At 43.5% G+C, this 15,805-nt stretch overlaps 1 protein-coding gene across 1 annotated transcript in view; it reads left to right on the forward strand.

The window, feature by feature from the left end:
* Positions 1–15,805, forward strand: part of DGKI (diacylglycerol kinase iota) — a 246,390-nt gene that overhangs the window by 96,794 nt on the left and 133,791 nt on the right. Inside the window, exon 2 of the mRNA XM_044441161.1 lies at positions 14,471–14,579. Coding sequence (XP_044297096.1) covers positions 14,471–14,579 — 109 coding nt within the window. The remainder of the gene's footprint in view (positions 1–14,470; positions 14,580–15,805) is intronic.

The following is a 15,805-nucleotide window of genomic DNA, read 5'->3' on the forward strand; positions in this document are numbered from 1 at the left end:
ACAGCAGTGGCCCCAGGGAATGCTTTGTGTATTTTGGAATAAAACACCTCCTTCATGTTCTCCGGAGGTCAGCAGCTTGCTTGCTGGAAAGAGTCAAAGAAGGCATCTGCCAAAAGAGACAGGCGTTCTTTTTCTCCACCCTTGTGGAAGTGCCAGGCTTGATAGTAAAGATGAACATTGGGCTGTTACAAGCTTGCACCTGTTTTCAGAAGTGTGAAATGTTGGCAAGGATATTTGCTTGAAAACTTTCTTTCTCTTCAGGGTTTAATTTGGTTAGGACCTTCCAGTGTCATGTCACTGGAGTGGCTTAGAACATTACGTGTGGCTTGCAACATTGGCTTCCTTCAGCATGCACATGTGCTTGTGTTTTGTTTTGGATTTTTGCTTCTGAATAGCAGGTTGCCTTGGAGAGAGCAAAACTGAACGAACTTAACTGCACAGTTGCTGCATGTTGGGCTAACAGAGGACGATCTGCTCTTTAAAGGCTTGTCCAAAGAGAGTCCTCTGGTTTGAAGATAACATATTATTAAAAGGCAAAGTCCAGAGTTCTTCTACTTGCTTATCAGAAGTGAGGACCTGGACAGGAGATACAGCGGGCCAACTGGCTCCCTGGTCATGGTCTGAGGTGCATTGCATTTCTATTTAAATTATCATCAACATTTCTAATTTTGCATCTACTTATATAAATCAGCAAATGCAATGTTTATGTATAGCCGTGTCTTCTTTGCTGGTGATATGGAGGTGCCCTCCCCTTCGCACATGGGGAGAGAAGATAGGACTGTAAGAGTGATCAGTGTGCATTGATGTGGTCCAGACAACCACAGCTGTGGCACAAGTTGTGTAGCCTTAGAGTCATCAGACAGGGAGGCTGGAATTCAGAGGTGCCCCAAGACTGAATGCAGTTATACGGGCGAGACCTTATGGTTGAATGTGGAAGCCACTATGTTAGCATGATGACAGATAGATTCAAATCTGGAAGCATCTTGTCAGCAGTAAAGCTATTGGTTGGGTGGACCAGTTGCATGTATATATTATCAAAGACATATTGGCTCTGGATTCCTACATGTATTTACTCACAGATTCCATGAAATGAGTAAGACTTATCCGTATCTTTTAGTATGTGGGGGGATGTCATGTGGAGGAGGGCCGTGATTTTGATCTTCCCTGCAGTGGAGGGCAGGATGCATTCCAATGGGGCAAAGCTCAAGGAACCAGGCTTCAGGTTGGATATCAGGAAGAACTTCCTGACTGTTAGGACCCCAGGATATGGAATGCACTTCCAAGGGAGGTGCTTCAGGCCCTGTCAGTGAGGGTGTTCAAGATTGGACAACCACATGTTGGGGATTACATGAGTGGAACCAGCTGGAGCTGAGGGTCAGACTAGATGGCCTGGGAAGCCCCTTCTGACTTGCTTTGTTTCTATGTGTTCACTATCAGATGCCTGTGAAAAGTACAATCAGTGTATGGGGTTTTAAGACAGCCCCCCAGAGGGTACATCTCATACTCTCCAGATGCTTTAGACCCTCCCAGCATACCCAGTGGCCAGGAGTTGTGGAGGAGCCCAGGCTGGGGCTGACCTTGTGTGGCCAGAGTGTTAATTGACTGGGATTTTCAGGGGATATATCTCAATGGGAGTGAATTGTCAGAAGATTGTGTCTTGATGCAGGGCCACTCTAGGAGGTTCTGAAAAGGGGAGCAAGAACAGGGAAACACACAGGGCATGCTTCTCCCACAGTTAGCAGTGTGTCCGAAAAGAACAACCTGATAATTTTGTAAGACAGAGAGAAAGAGTGAGAGTACAATAGAATGAAATGTTTTGAGGGCATCTGTAAGCTAAAAGATGCCTTCTAGTGATTTGAAATGGAACTGTAGGTGTGGTTAATGTTTGCACCCCAGAAATTTGAGCTAGTTGGGGAATCATAGAAGAGTAGAGTTGGAAGTGGCCATGAAGGCCATCGCATCCAACCCCCTGCTGTTGCAGGACACCAAGTTGCACCATCCCACTCAGAGGGCTGTCCAGTCTCATTTTGAATGTCTCCAGTGTGGGAGAGGCCGCCACCTCCCTGGGCAGCTGGTGCCACTGCTGTCTTGCTCTGACAGTGAGGAAGCTTTTCCTGATGTCCAGCCTGAATCTGGGTTGTCGCAACTTGCATGGATTATTCTGTGTCCCACACTCTGGCAATAAGAAATACATGGCAGACGTGCAGAATATTGCATCCCAAACAATTGCATCCCAAACAAAAGAAATGCTTGGCAGATGGCACAAGGGCATCTTGAACAATTCTAAACAAATTCATTTTTAGAGCATTTCAGTGCAACCACACGGTACGAGTGCCCAAAACCTCAGAAACACACCAGTGAATGTTACCAGTTAGCCAAATGTGATTGTCAACATTGACTGGTGCATGTCCCAAAAATGGATAAATAGGCTATGCTGCCGGAGCTGCTTGCCAGTGTCCTTCCCCGCTAGCACCTGCCATCCCTGAATCCATCAGAATAAAAGGTGGCAGCCAAGCACCTCTAAGCAAGCTGCCAACCATCTCCAGCTGAGACCGGCATTTTCCTTTATATCTGACTTGGCATTTTGTTCCGTATTTTTGCTGGAAAACAGAATATAAAACCATCAAATCAATTAATATACTTTCAGACTCTGACAGCACAAGCTAATGCAACTCAGAGGATTATGGGTGTCCATTCCAGGGCAGGCGCAGTGTGGAGGCAAAGTCGCCCTGTGTTTCTCCTGCTCTGCAAAAGGTTTTGACAACTGATTTTGGCCATCAAAATCTCCTGCTCCAGCGTGCAAGCGGGGTGGCTGAGGTATTACCGGGACACCTCATAAGCATTGCTCCTCTCTTCTCCACCTGCCCCCTCCTCACCCAGAAGCTTTCAGCTTTCTAAGGCTGGAAAGTGCTGGATTCCCCCTTACAAAATTAACACTGTAACACATTTGGCTTCAAAGACAAGAAGCTGATCTGCCTGAACAGTACTTATGTTTTCTTTATATGTATTATTTTCCTCCTATGTTCAAATGATCTTTGGTTTCCTTTTTAAAAGAGAACAATCCATAATTTAATATGGAAAATGAGCAAGGAGGCAATTCTATGTTGGCTGGAGAATGTCTGGAGTTCTAGGAACTGTTTCCGTCTAAACATGCATAAACTATCTGAGCCCTAAAACAGTTTAATCATAGCTGGATTGCAAAATAAATCCAATGGCATTTACCAAACCACAGGTTATGACAAGGAAGTAGGATACAAGTTATCCAACTATGCACAGTTAGTAATTAAAGCAATCTATCATGTAGGTAGACCCTCGCTCACCCTGAGCTTCATCTGGGGGAAATGATCTACCAGATCATTCTCACAGAGACACATCCTTCAACTGAAGGAGTACCTGGACATTTATTGGAAGCAGAGTCTTTCTCATAGGTATCTTTGTGAGTTCTGCTAAGAATTTAACGGAGAAAAATAGGTGTAGACTGAAAGGTCATTTGCAGGGCTTGTTTGTGTTAATCAACGTTTCAACATATTCCATACTGAGATCACTAAACACAGCTACTCACTGTGGCAGAGGGGGAAAAAATGGAAGAAAACCTCTTCATTAATATCACATGCTAGGACATGTCAGCTAATTTAAGAACTCTAATATTTATTGAAGTTGTTTTAGCTATATGAACTGTTTTACATTTTCATACTGGAAATTTTATATTAGTATAGTATAGTATTGCATTATTTTATTTCCTGTTTTTATTTTTATGAACCACCCAGATAAATTTCCAGTGTGAACCACCCAGATAAATTTGGCTATGGGTGGTATAGAAAGGAAACAAACACACAATAAAAACTATATAAACCATGAGAGGAAAGGAACGAATTCAGGGTTTTTTTTAACAAGATATTTAAAGCAGTGAAAATTTCAGGGAGAAGTGATCCTTAGGATAGGATTTATTTATATTAAGTTTTGAAAGTGACAACAGTTTGTACTTTCAATTCACTTACCTTAATGATATATCCCTCATGGATGGGACCTCATGGACTTTGTTTGATGCTGGTGATTGTAATTTGAAAAGAGGAAGGTGAAGCAGTATGTGAGTGTTGATGTTTAAGATGTAGGTAAGGAAGCATCTGTAATTAAAGCATTTGCATTTCCCCCTCTAAGTGCTTTTTACTTCACCCATTGGTGGATGACTGCATGTCTCCTCATTCCTTTCATCCCGTAGGAAGAAAAACACAAAGAAAAGGGAAGAGGGAAGGAAGGAAGGTGGGAAGGAAGAAGGTAGTTAGGCTAATGATGCCAACATTTCCTTTTTCAAAAAAAAGAGAGTTGGGGGAAAAGTAAGTGCCACCATCCCCCTCCCTTTGAAAACTAGTAATTTGAAATGTATCAGGGAATATTCAATTGCTGTGTCCAAGAAAAAGAAACTACTTTTTTGTTTGTCATAACTAAACCAGTCAGGCTGATACAAAGAGAGGAAAACTTGCAGAAATGAGTGCATTTCTTAGAGCTGAAAAGTCCAGTCCAGGACCTCAGATCAAATATATCAGTCTGGATGTACACAGGATGCACTTGCAGCTGTATATATGTGGCTGTCACCTTGAAAGCCCTTGCACACTCAAGGTTTGGGCAGATGCTCTTGAGTGTCACCAGTCATCTGTTCCAGTCATCTGTATCTTCACTTTTTATCTTCTGCTACTCTAGCTTCTCCTGCCTGGCTTTGCTCCCTAGTCTTACCTAAAGGTTCAGGTAACTTTTATAAATTGGGAAGTTGGCTACACTGAATCGGGATGGCATTGGGAGCGAGTGTGGTGTGGTTAAGAGTTCTTTGAACATAGCACTGAAAAATCTCAGCTTTTGCTCAAGGTGAATGAGTTAGACAACCCATTTTCCATGAAAGGGAAGATGCCAGAAGGGGCCCACCACCAAGAGCAGTCTTATGCTTCAAACTTTAGCTGAGGATGGGCAAATCTTTCTCGAGCAGGCAGTCTGTCGCAGAACCACCTTTGGGCTGGGTGTGCAACCTTCCTCAGGCCCCTGGGCTCAGGAGCAGTCGGTGCCTCCTGTTCTCAACAGGTGCTGGCTGTGAAGAGTAGTGATCAGGCCTACCTGCCTACCAGCCAGCTGAGAGGAAAAAGATGTGACTCCAGACTGCATTTGGAGCCAGGACAAAACACGGCTACCTAATGCAAATACATGATCTGCTTTGACCAGAATCTTCACTTGTATTACAGACACCTAGTGCCTGCTTTCGGTTGCTTTCTGCTTTCCTTTGCCTTTTATCAGCTGCTAACAAACACATCTCTTGTCTGGGTAAAGGAACATGGGCCGTAAGAACATGCAAATGTGCCCAGCTTAGATGATAAACTGAACCACCAAGGATGAGCGAAAGGGATTGTAGTGCACTAAAGATGTGTGAGACTTAGACAGTAAGCACTCTTTCTTTTTCCCATATAGGGAGTATTAATTCCCTGTGGGATATTTTAATGAGATTAATGCTGTTGGCTAATTGCTCTTTTATGGTTCTTGGAGATGAGGCACTGCTCAGCACTCTAAAGCATTCCTTTGAGGGCTTTTATTTGCCCAGAGTGTTCAGAAGGAGTTGACCAAAACAACGCTTAGGTTTAGAATCACACTCCCTCCCTGCCACTTCTCAAATCAAGTTTGTTCTTCCATGGATTCCTACAATGAATTTTACAAAAACTCAAAGGAAACAAACGGTGCTATTTAAACATAGCAATTGCTCAGGATGAGTAAAGTGGGAATTGCCAGTCATATGCCCTGGTGTTAAATTTTTATCTCAGAGAGCCTAGTCATTTTAATTTTACAGGTTTCTCAATGATATGAATTGTTGATGTAATGGCGGATCTTCCCTCTGCCTTCCTCATTATTCTGTAATATCAGTGATGGGAAACAATGCCAACAGCAGCCTTCACATAGCTATTTTCTCCTCGCTTTCACTAGTCAAGGGATTACCTTGATCGGTTGGCTGTCTTGCTCTAGTGGCAATTAAGAAGCCATTGGCAGGAGAAATACACCTTCAGCCTGAAAAGAAAATAGCTGTTCTAATCAATGAAACCAATAAAACTGCACATGTTTATCCTGCTGGTTATGCAACCAATGTTTTATCCTTCCTGGTTCTCTAAAGGAAGTCTCATACTTAGATTACCTGCCTTGTTTCTTCACCAGAAAAGAAGGTGCTTAACATTTGCATATGCAAATGCATAGATGCTGGGGCACAATAACATTTAAATAGAATTACAAGACATCTTGCTTTAGTGGAGAAAGCTGACTTGAGTCCCTGCTTAGTTTGCTGTCCAGATGTGAACTACTGATGGCAACTTCTTAAGGCTCTCTGACTTTAAACTGGTGCTGGACTGGACAGCACATCAAATAGAAGACGGGCCTCTGCCAGCTGCCTGAAAGAGAGGACTGTCCCTGTAAAGTAGGAGGCTTTGCCGTCCTGTGAAACTCCTTCTTTGGCTGCTCAGAGCCATGTCTTTAAATGGCTCTCTTCAGGCTCTGCTTTTGGAATGTCATTTGTAGTGGCTCCTTTGGCAACAGTGCTGGGAAAGCTCTGAATTTTGACCAGGAGAGGATTTTCAATTCAGATGGAGACTGCATCCAAGAAACCAGCAGAAAACTGAGATTTGGCAGGGCACTGAAGCAACTAGAAAAGATAATCAAGTCTAAGGACTTTTCACTGGAGGCCAAAGCATCTGCACAGTTGTATTCCTGATCACTGTGTTGGGTGTGAAAGCTGGATAGAGAAGAAATCTGGCACGAATAAAAATGATGCATATGCAATATGGCGCTGGAGGAGAGCTTTGTGAATACCCTGGACCAGCAGAAAGATAAACAAAAGAGTTCTAGATCAAATCAATCCCTGGAAGCAAAAAGTGACAAAAGTGAGACTGTCAGTTTTTGAGCACATCATGAGAAGGAAAGAGTCATTGGAGAAGACAATAGTGTTAAGGAAAGTTGAAGGCAGGAGAAGACCAGGAGGAAGACCAAATATGATTCCAAATATTGATTCCAGAAAGGAAGCCACAGTCTTGAGTTTACAGGAACTGTGCAAGGCTGCCAAGGACAGGACATTTTGGAGGCCATTCCTTCATCGAGTCACCATACGTTGGAGATGACTTGATGGCATGCATTGTTATTATCTGTCCCTTGCAGTGCAGATTTATAGAGGGATATGAAAAAAAGTAAAATCTACCTTTACCATTCTAATAAGATCATAAATCACAAAACCATATGCAGCGTACCCTATGCTTGGGTCCTGCAAAATCTATCCACCCCAACCTAATGATGGGGAATGCTGGGAGCTGTAGTCCATAACATCTGGGTGGCACCAGGCTGGGGAAAGTTGCCGTAGAGTCAAGTTGCCACATTTTGTTAGTCAGCCTTCCCTGAACTGTCCTGTCCCCCCCCCCGCGCCCCCCCATGTGATGGACTGCAGCTCCCAGAATTCCCACCAGCATGGTCTAAGGGAATTGCAGTCCAGCTTAAGGCAGGCTGAACTAGGTGTTCTCCAAGAACACCGAAGTTGGTCAGCAGCTCATCCCAGTGAATGCCTCCACTGTTTTCAACCATTTGGGTTTTCAGAGGCCACTGGAGCTTCTGTTAGAAGAGACATGATGGAACTGTACAAACTTCATGAAGTGGAGAAAATGGATAGGGAGACAGTTTTCTCCTTCTGTCATCTCATTAGACTGCAGTGGGGTCATCCCATGAAGCTAGGATGGGAAATGCAGGACAGATAAATGCAGGACTCCACAGCCTGTAGGAGTGAATTCCATTGTGAGATGGCCACCAATTTAGATGGCCTTAAAAGGAGATTGGACAAATCAATGGGGAGGAAAGGTTATCAGTGGCTGGTAGTCCTGATGGCTAATGGATACCTCCAGTATCAGAGACAGCATGCCTATTTATTTATTAGATTTATAGCTTGCTTTTTCTTTTATAAAGAACACAAACCAGCTCACATCATTCTCCTCCTGCTGCTTCCAGTCTTATCCCCACAACAACACCAACACTGTGAGGTAGGTTAGGCTGAGAGTTGGTGACTAGCCCAAAGTCATCCAGTTGGCTCCAAGTTGGCTTAGTACAGAATGTGATAAAAGTCCTCAAGGGAATGCTTTTGAGTGGGACTAGAACCCAGAACACCTGAGTCTCAGTCCCATGCTCTTAACAACACTGGCTCTCAGCAGCGCAAGGGAACATAGGAAGAAAGGTGTGGTTGTATTCATATCCAGCTTGTGAGATCCTGTGGGGAGCTGGTTGGCCACCATCTGAATGCTGGACTGGGTAGATCTTTGATCTGATCCAGCAAGGATCTTCTTGCCTGCTTTCTTTCAATTGACCAGTGCTTATGAGTTTCTCTCTAACTAAGCAGCTAGCAAATTCCACAAATTCCTCCCCTTCCCTTTGCCTGCATTTACTACTACCAGTCAATTTCATCAGATCACCATGAGTTCCAATGATGAGAGGGAGGAAAAAACCCTCCTGCTGCACTTTTTCATTGCCCTGTATACTCTGATACTGTCTGTTAAACCATGGTTTATCAAACCACATGGCTTGGAGCCACAATACCTGTAGAAGCATCTCGCCCAACCTGTTGGAGCACCTCTGCTGGGACTACTCTCCTCCTCTGGGCCTTCCTTTAGGTGCCAACCCCATGAGTGGCTCAGAGGTGGCCGTTAGGGGGAGGGTCTTTTCAGTGGTGGCCCTCATCTTTGGAACAACCTCCCTGCTGCAGCCCACCTGATGCCAAATCTGCCACCTTTTTGGTGCCAGGTTAAGCCAGCCTTCTTTGCAGAGGCCTTTGAAGACTTCCCTGGTCATTTAGGGCCCTTATACAATTAGCTAAGTGTCTTTCTTTTACTCTTGACCAGGTCTTTTAATATTCTGTTATGCTCTTGCAATTTTAATTCTAATGTCTTTATCTATTGTATTTTATTGTTTTTCTACTTTATTGTAAACCACCCAGAGAGGTTTGGCTATGGGCGGTATAGAAATGTGATGATGATGATGTAGCAGCACCTCATGCTGTAAGGAGACTCAGTAGCACTGTGCAAAACTCAAGCACTGGCCAGCTGAGGCCTTCTATGATTTGCTCTTCTTTTGGGAACACACGTCCAGCACAGGGCTTGTGAAGAACGTGGTTCTGAGTAATCTGAAGTCACAGGTAAAGGCAGGTTAGTTCTGGTTTTGAAGAGGCACCTGCCCAGAACAGGTCAAGTGCCAGTCTCGGTGCTTCCCTTGTACAGATGATAGACACCCACTCCGCTCGCCACCACCCCTGCTGGGATTTTGACATGAGAGTTGCCAGTGAGGAAACCACTTCTGTCTCATGAGTACAATTTTGTCGACATGTTTCCTAATTAGCAGCTCTTATGACAACCTCCTAAATTGTTTTCTGCAACTAAAGACCTGTTTGAAGATTCCCCAGAAAGAGCTGCTGATATGTACCAATAGCTCTGTTTGTCACAGAAAGAGCAAAGGCTCTTGCTTTCCTCTTGGCCAACACTGTTAGCTTTGCTTCTGGTGTGACTTGAAGAATACTAAATTTCGCTGTGCTGCAGCAGGAACTGAGATTGGAGAAGGATGACTTTATGCCACTTGAAGTGGGGCCTGGATTTTGAGGGGTTATCTCTTCCAGCTGTTAGATAAAGCGACTCACTTTGGCTTAGCTGACCATTTTTTGATTTTGATTTTTGATAGTACAGGATGTGAAATCATTTCTGGCCTTGTTAACATATGGACTGCCTGTGGTCTACTGGTAAAGAAGTCAAAGCAGCAGTTGGATTGTTATATTAAAAAAAAAGGGAAATGGACTTTTACTCCAGGAATGGGTCCAGCCAAAGCTGTTATATGACTTGCAGAGCCTCATCTAAAAGCCTAGAGACCCTCCTCTCCCCCACTTCACACACGTGACTTCATTACCAAGCTGATATCTCCCTCTGTCCTATACCATTCTTTCTATCCTGTTCTTTGTAACTTTACTGATGAAGGGATTAGAAGATTTCAAGAGCTTACACAACTTTTGATTGGCTAATTAAGGCATTACAATAATATGGATTTGGGAAATAATTCTGACATGTAGGATGCAAGTACCTTTTGCTTTGAAGGATCTTTCTGGTCCTTATGGTTTAACACACAACCTGTATTTTAACTAGAGCAGACTTAGCCCCAGAATTCCCATCCAGCAGGGCCATTTACAGTCCAATTACAGGGTGTTGCAGTCCAAATGTGTCTAGAAGGAACACCGTTGGGGAAGGCTGAGCTGGACATTTCATAGATCATAACAGTATGCTGTGGTGGTCATGAATCAGTGGTGTCTTGTTCCAAAATTATAACCAAAAGCTGGGTGCTTTTAAAGTGGGACGGTAGCGTCAGTCGGACGGACCTCGTGTGTCCATTCCAGCAAACCAACAAATCTAGGACACAGGTCCCCCACTGGGCTACTGAGCGCCATCCACCTCCAAGGTGCACGCGATACTGGGATTAGTCATGTTACAGAATGCCATTTCATCACTCATTGCCTAAACACTGTAAAACATCTATTGAGAGTGTGGTCTTTAACAGCTGAAATTTCCTGGCATTTGGATTTCGAGTCAACATGGAAAACCCTTCACACAACATGTTCAGCTGGGAGGGGTTTTCTTCCTTGCATTTGAAATAAGCCTTCACAGTCACTGAGCATTATGCTTGCTTCCTGTTTCAAAACCATAAATCCTTACCTGGCAGATGCAGAAAGCTGTTCTTTGGATAAACAGCTAAGCATCCTTTGGAAAGCTCAGCATCATTAGATCACCTTTCAGGGGCCCGGGCCAAGTCTGAGATTTTGTTACAAGATGTTTACCCACAAGTAATCCAGACCTGAAACTGTATCCAGGGCCTGACGCTGGGCCATCTGTACCCCTTCATCAGGCCTCTTTGCCTTATAAGTTGGTGATGGTTCATTGATGGTTTATTGTTAGAAGTCTGAGCAGAGAATCTGATCCCAGTGAGATCAGCTTCAGCATTTGATTGTGAATGAGCTGTGGCAAATAATACAGCCACAGTATTTCACTGAACATTCATTCCTTGAAGCATCTTGGTTGCAGAGCTGGCCCTGATCCCCTGTATTCATTATCCATTATTTTTCTCCTGTTTTTCTGCCCACCATAGCTGCAGCCAGAATCCATATTTGGGAAATAGCAGGTAGCTTGTGCACATCATTAGCCTGGGAAACTTGGAAAGCTACAAATTTGAGTAATGACATTGCTTAAGTGCTTATTCCTATTTCTCTATAGTAGGAGTTTCACCTAATTAAAGATTGCTGCAGATGGACAGCTTACAGTGCTACCAAGCAGCTCTGCCATCTTTTTCTCCTTAACTCTTTTTTACAATTTGGAGGCATGAAAAAAGATGGTGTAAATGTTGGGAGAATGCAAGTGGAAGATGAGCACTAGACTCCCCCTGTAAAATTCCAGAAATGAAACAAGGGCCATGGCAATTGCATAATAAAAGTCATGTCTGGAAGCACTCCAAACTGTCTAATCAAATTAATTTTAGAGTGCAACCTTATGCATGTTTACATAGAAAATAAGCCATGCAGCTCCCAGCGCTTCCAAGCCATCTGAGTGAAGGGATTTGTTATGCTGATGGGCTAAAATATTATTGTTAGCACTGGGCCTGTGAACTTTGAGTGTAGCTGAGCTATTTATGTGATTTGTAAGTAGCTACTGAACAGTTGGAATTTTTTACCAGTAAATACTCTGGGCACAGAATACTTTGCCACAGTTTGGGTTTCTATAGGAATGTGTAGTTCTAATGACTTACAGCTGGAAGAGAGCACCCCTTGTCATCTGCATCCGCTGTGTTAGCCTCTTGTGCAGGGAGAAAAGTGATGCTCATTAACTGTGCGTCTTGTAACACAAACACTGGACATTCTAAACAGCTGGGAGCCAGAGGAGGCATCTGTACCCATAACAGGAGATCGCGCGTGCTCCTTTTGGGATGTCCAAAACAAGAATGGGGAGAGGAGGAAGCACAGGGCCAGCCCTGTTGTGAAAGATGAAGTGACTTCCTTTGGACAGCACCTTGAGGTGTGCCGGGACGTAGCAACTTTTTAATTTACTGGCATATCCATGCATCCATCACCTTTCATCCTCCATAAATGAGATCGGAAATTTTATCTTTATTTATTTTGTGAAAATATTTATATCTTGCCTTTTTTGTTCAAGGAACCCAGGTTTATATGATCCTTCTTCCCCTCCCCCTCCTCATGTTATCCTCACAACAGTCCTGTGAGGTAGGCTAGGAGTATCTGTGACTGCTCAGAAGTCATCCAGTGAGCTTCATGCTGGGTGGATTCTAGAACCCAGTTCTCCCGAGTCTCTTCCACACCCCCTATACTACACTGGCTCTTCAGATGGGACTACAACTCCTACCATGCCTGGCTATTGGCCATGCTGGCTCAGGCTGATGGGGGACTACAGGCTCCTGAGCTTAGAGTTGGAAAAAGGCAGGCCCAGTGGAGTGGTTTTGGAGGTCTTTCAGGCCCTACTTCACACAGCAAAATGTCTGGGGAAGCACAACACCCTCGTCTGTCCTCTCTCTTAGAATGGGCATGCAAACACATTATGAAGAAGTTCTAAGACGGGCAAAATGCATGTTTAGGCAGCAGCTGCTTCTGCATGCAGTGTTCTGTGCAGAAAGCAACAGCGTCTTCCATGAATGGGGTGCATCGGAGCCAGGAAATTCTCACTCATGGGAGCTGTTGCCCCTTCTCTCTAGCTTCTCTCCTGTTGACAGTTAGCTGAGCATTTCAAAGCCAATTCATGGTCTAGAAATCAGATCCGATTGTCCTCTCTTGTGCAATCTGAACGTTTCTTATTGTTAATATGAAAAATTATGTTTATTTTTCCTGCAATGCACAGCGGCACCGAATGCCGCAGCAAGTGAGGCGACATGGCTCTTAGTGACATATCTGCCTGCTGTAGTGAGACTCACAGAAACATTGAATCAGTGGAGAGGAGAACATACCACGCACATCAGGTGTGCATTAATTTGGCTTGGAAAACTGCTGAGAAGCCCGCAAATTACATTCCCTGGTGGACAGCCAGACTGAGAAGATGGAGGATGTGTGTCCATCGGGGCAGTACGGGCTTTGAACACAGCGATATGAACACTTGCGATACGAACACTGAGCTTCCTTGAGAGGATTAGAGGCAGAGGCCAAAGTTCTGAGCCTGGGGAAAGCTTGGCACTGATCCTCACTGTGCTTGGTGACGCTTTACCCCACAGCATTTGTGGCATTTTCAGGAAGTCGCATGCATCCCCCTTGAGATCGGAGAAGCGTTTCTGCAGCAGTGGGCTCATGTTTGGGATGAGCTAGCATGGCAGTCTGGCCTGAGCCTATAGAAGCAGTCTGATCCTATAGCGCAAGGTGGGCATTCTCACCCCAGGGACCTCCTCCCATGGGACTCACCTCCCACACCATGTGGGTGCCAGATGCTGAAAAAAAAATAAATAAAAGGGGTGCTGTAGACTAAATTCGCCCATTTTGGTGCTCCATAGCCACTATGAAGCCCTCTTTATACCACATTTGGGATGCAGCCACGTGGTTATCTGAGGTCTGCACACAGCCAGGCCTTGATGGATAGCGCTTATGAGACAGCCACAGTCATGACTTATCTCTTTATTGTTTCTATTTTGGTGACTTGCTTTTGTTGAATGTATTATTACAGTGAGTGACAAGACCTATTATTTCATTTGCTCAAAATGCTGATATTCTATTTAGCTTGCTGTTTCATTATTTGGTTTCTTGTAACCCACTTTGTGTTATTATGTTGGGCAATGGTCGTAGAACTGAGTTCTAATTGATCCTAATGATGCTTCTCACATCCTTTGTTTTTAAGCACGGTCATTGTTCTTTGGTTCCTCCACTGCACTGCCAAATTTTGCCCATGGGGGCAGGGGTGGCAACTGCTGCACCCTGGAAGTTGCCAAGTTCTGGCCTGGACTGAATGCTGAGAATGTTGTGCAGCCCTGTAGGTTTACGCAGAACTAAATCCCACTAAATATGGGGCAGTGATGGTTATACCCATGTGAACATGGACAGAATTGCAGTCTTAAAGAACTCCATGAAAGATGCACTCTCTAAAATGAGGATGGATAATATTGTGCCTCTCCTTAAAAGCCTTCTATGTACAGACTGCTAGAGGAAAATATGATGCAATTATTTAATTTATTTTTTAAATTTAATAACACATTTCTATCCTGTCCTTCATAATAATAAAGAAAATATGAATAAATATGAAAATATGAATAAGCAATCACAACCATAAAACTGAATAAAAAGAAAAGAGAGAGAAAAAAAGAAAAAGCAACTGTAATCTAAATCCCTAAACCTTTAAATCTTAATTATGTCACACCACCCCCCTTAACTATCTATATATATAATTTTTATATACTTCTCTTGCAGGAAAGCAATATCCAGGTCTGGCCTCCAGCATTTGGTGCCTGCACAAAACCTCAACATTGCAATTACCAATGGACCAGTGAAGGAGCCGAGAATGGCACTGGAATGGAGTGTATGTATACCTTTTTTAAAGTCCAGGATATTTGCTAATGTTATAGCACTGATGTAAATAAGAACATGGTTCTCTATTGTGGATGAAAGCAAGCAAGCATAGAAAAACATGCCAGGTTGCAACGTCACATGGTTGAAAAACTCCAGAATTCTCATCTTGTTCAGAAAAGGAAATCCTGCCAAAGCTAGAAGTTTTGTTTGCAAATTTCAGTTAGGCGCAATTAATTTATGATGGATATGGATTATTATTACACCACATTCTTATTCAGAAATTCTTCCTCCCAAGTGGTAACATTTAAAAGCTTACTTATTACTTACCTTTCTGAGAATTCACTGTCCTTTGCTGTCATACATTCAAATGTATCTGTGCAATAATAAGGATTAGTTCCAGTGTCAAGGATAGGCATGGCTTTAGTATATAAAAATTGTTTATCTTCTCATTGCTGATGGGGTTTACTATTTCTATTGCCTTTCTTTGTACATCACCTTGCCAGTCATTGAACAAAGGGACACTCTAAAAATATTCTCATGAATATAGCTGAATGCCTGAAGTTGGGGATTAGCTTTGCGTTGGGGCTTCCAACTTCCACATAGGACTCTAGATCCGTGTGCAGAATTTATTCAGCAATTGGTCCAGATTCCATTTTGGATCTTTTATTTATCTATTTATATGGTTATGCATTACATTTCTGTATGGTCTGTTAGCAGCTTGAGCAGTTTGTCGAACAACTTAAAAGCATAAAATACAACGTAGTGAAACTTAATATAAAACTGGATGTTTAAAGCATAACAAAACCTAAGTGGTGACCCACATAGAAAGCCAACAGCAATGCTAAGATCTCAAAATGCATACATGGAATTTTTAGAATGAAAATGCAAAGTGCATAGCTTTTGGGGATGACAGTCCTGGGATGGACAGCAGCAAAGAGACCACAGCTCCTACTGTTAGTAATCAAGCCCCAAGGAAGTCAATTTAGCCTTTTAGAAGGGGGGGGGGGAAAGCACAAAATCTGGGGCACCAGCATCAGTGATGGTGAGAAAGGGGATGGCATGACGAGGGGAAGGTGTCATAGCTTTGGGGGATCCCAGGTGGCCAATTTCTGCATCCCTCGAGGTCCAGGGTTGGCCAGCTTTGACTGAGCTTCCCCACTCCTGAGCAAGATGGTCTAAGGACGGACAACTTAAATGTTTTTCGTATAAGACAATAATACAGAGGTAAGAGACTTG

The sequence above is a fragment of the Varanus komodoensis genome, unplaced genomic scaffold, assembly GCF_004798865.1.
Source record: "Varanus komodoensis strain SLA01 unplaced genomic scaffold, ASM479886v1 scaffold39, whole genome shotgun sequence".
NCBI classification, from domain to species: Eukaryota; Metazoa; Chordata; class Lepidosauria; order Squamata; family Varanidae; genus Varanus; species Varanus komodoensis.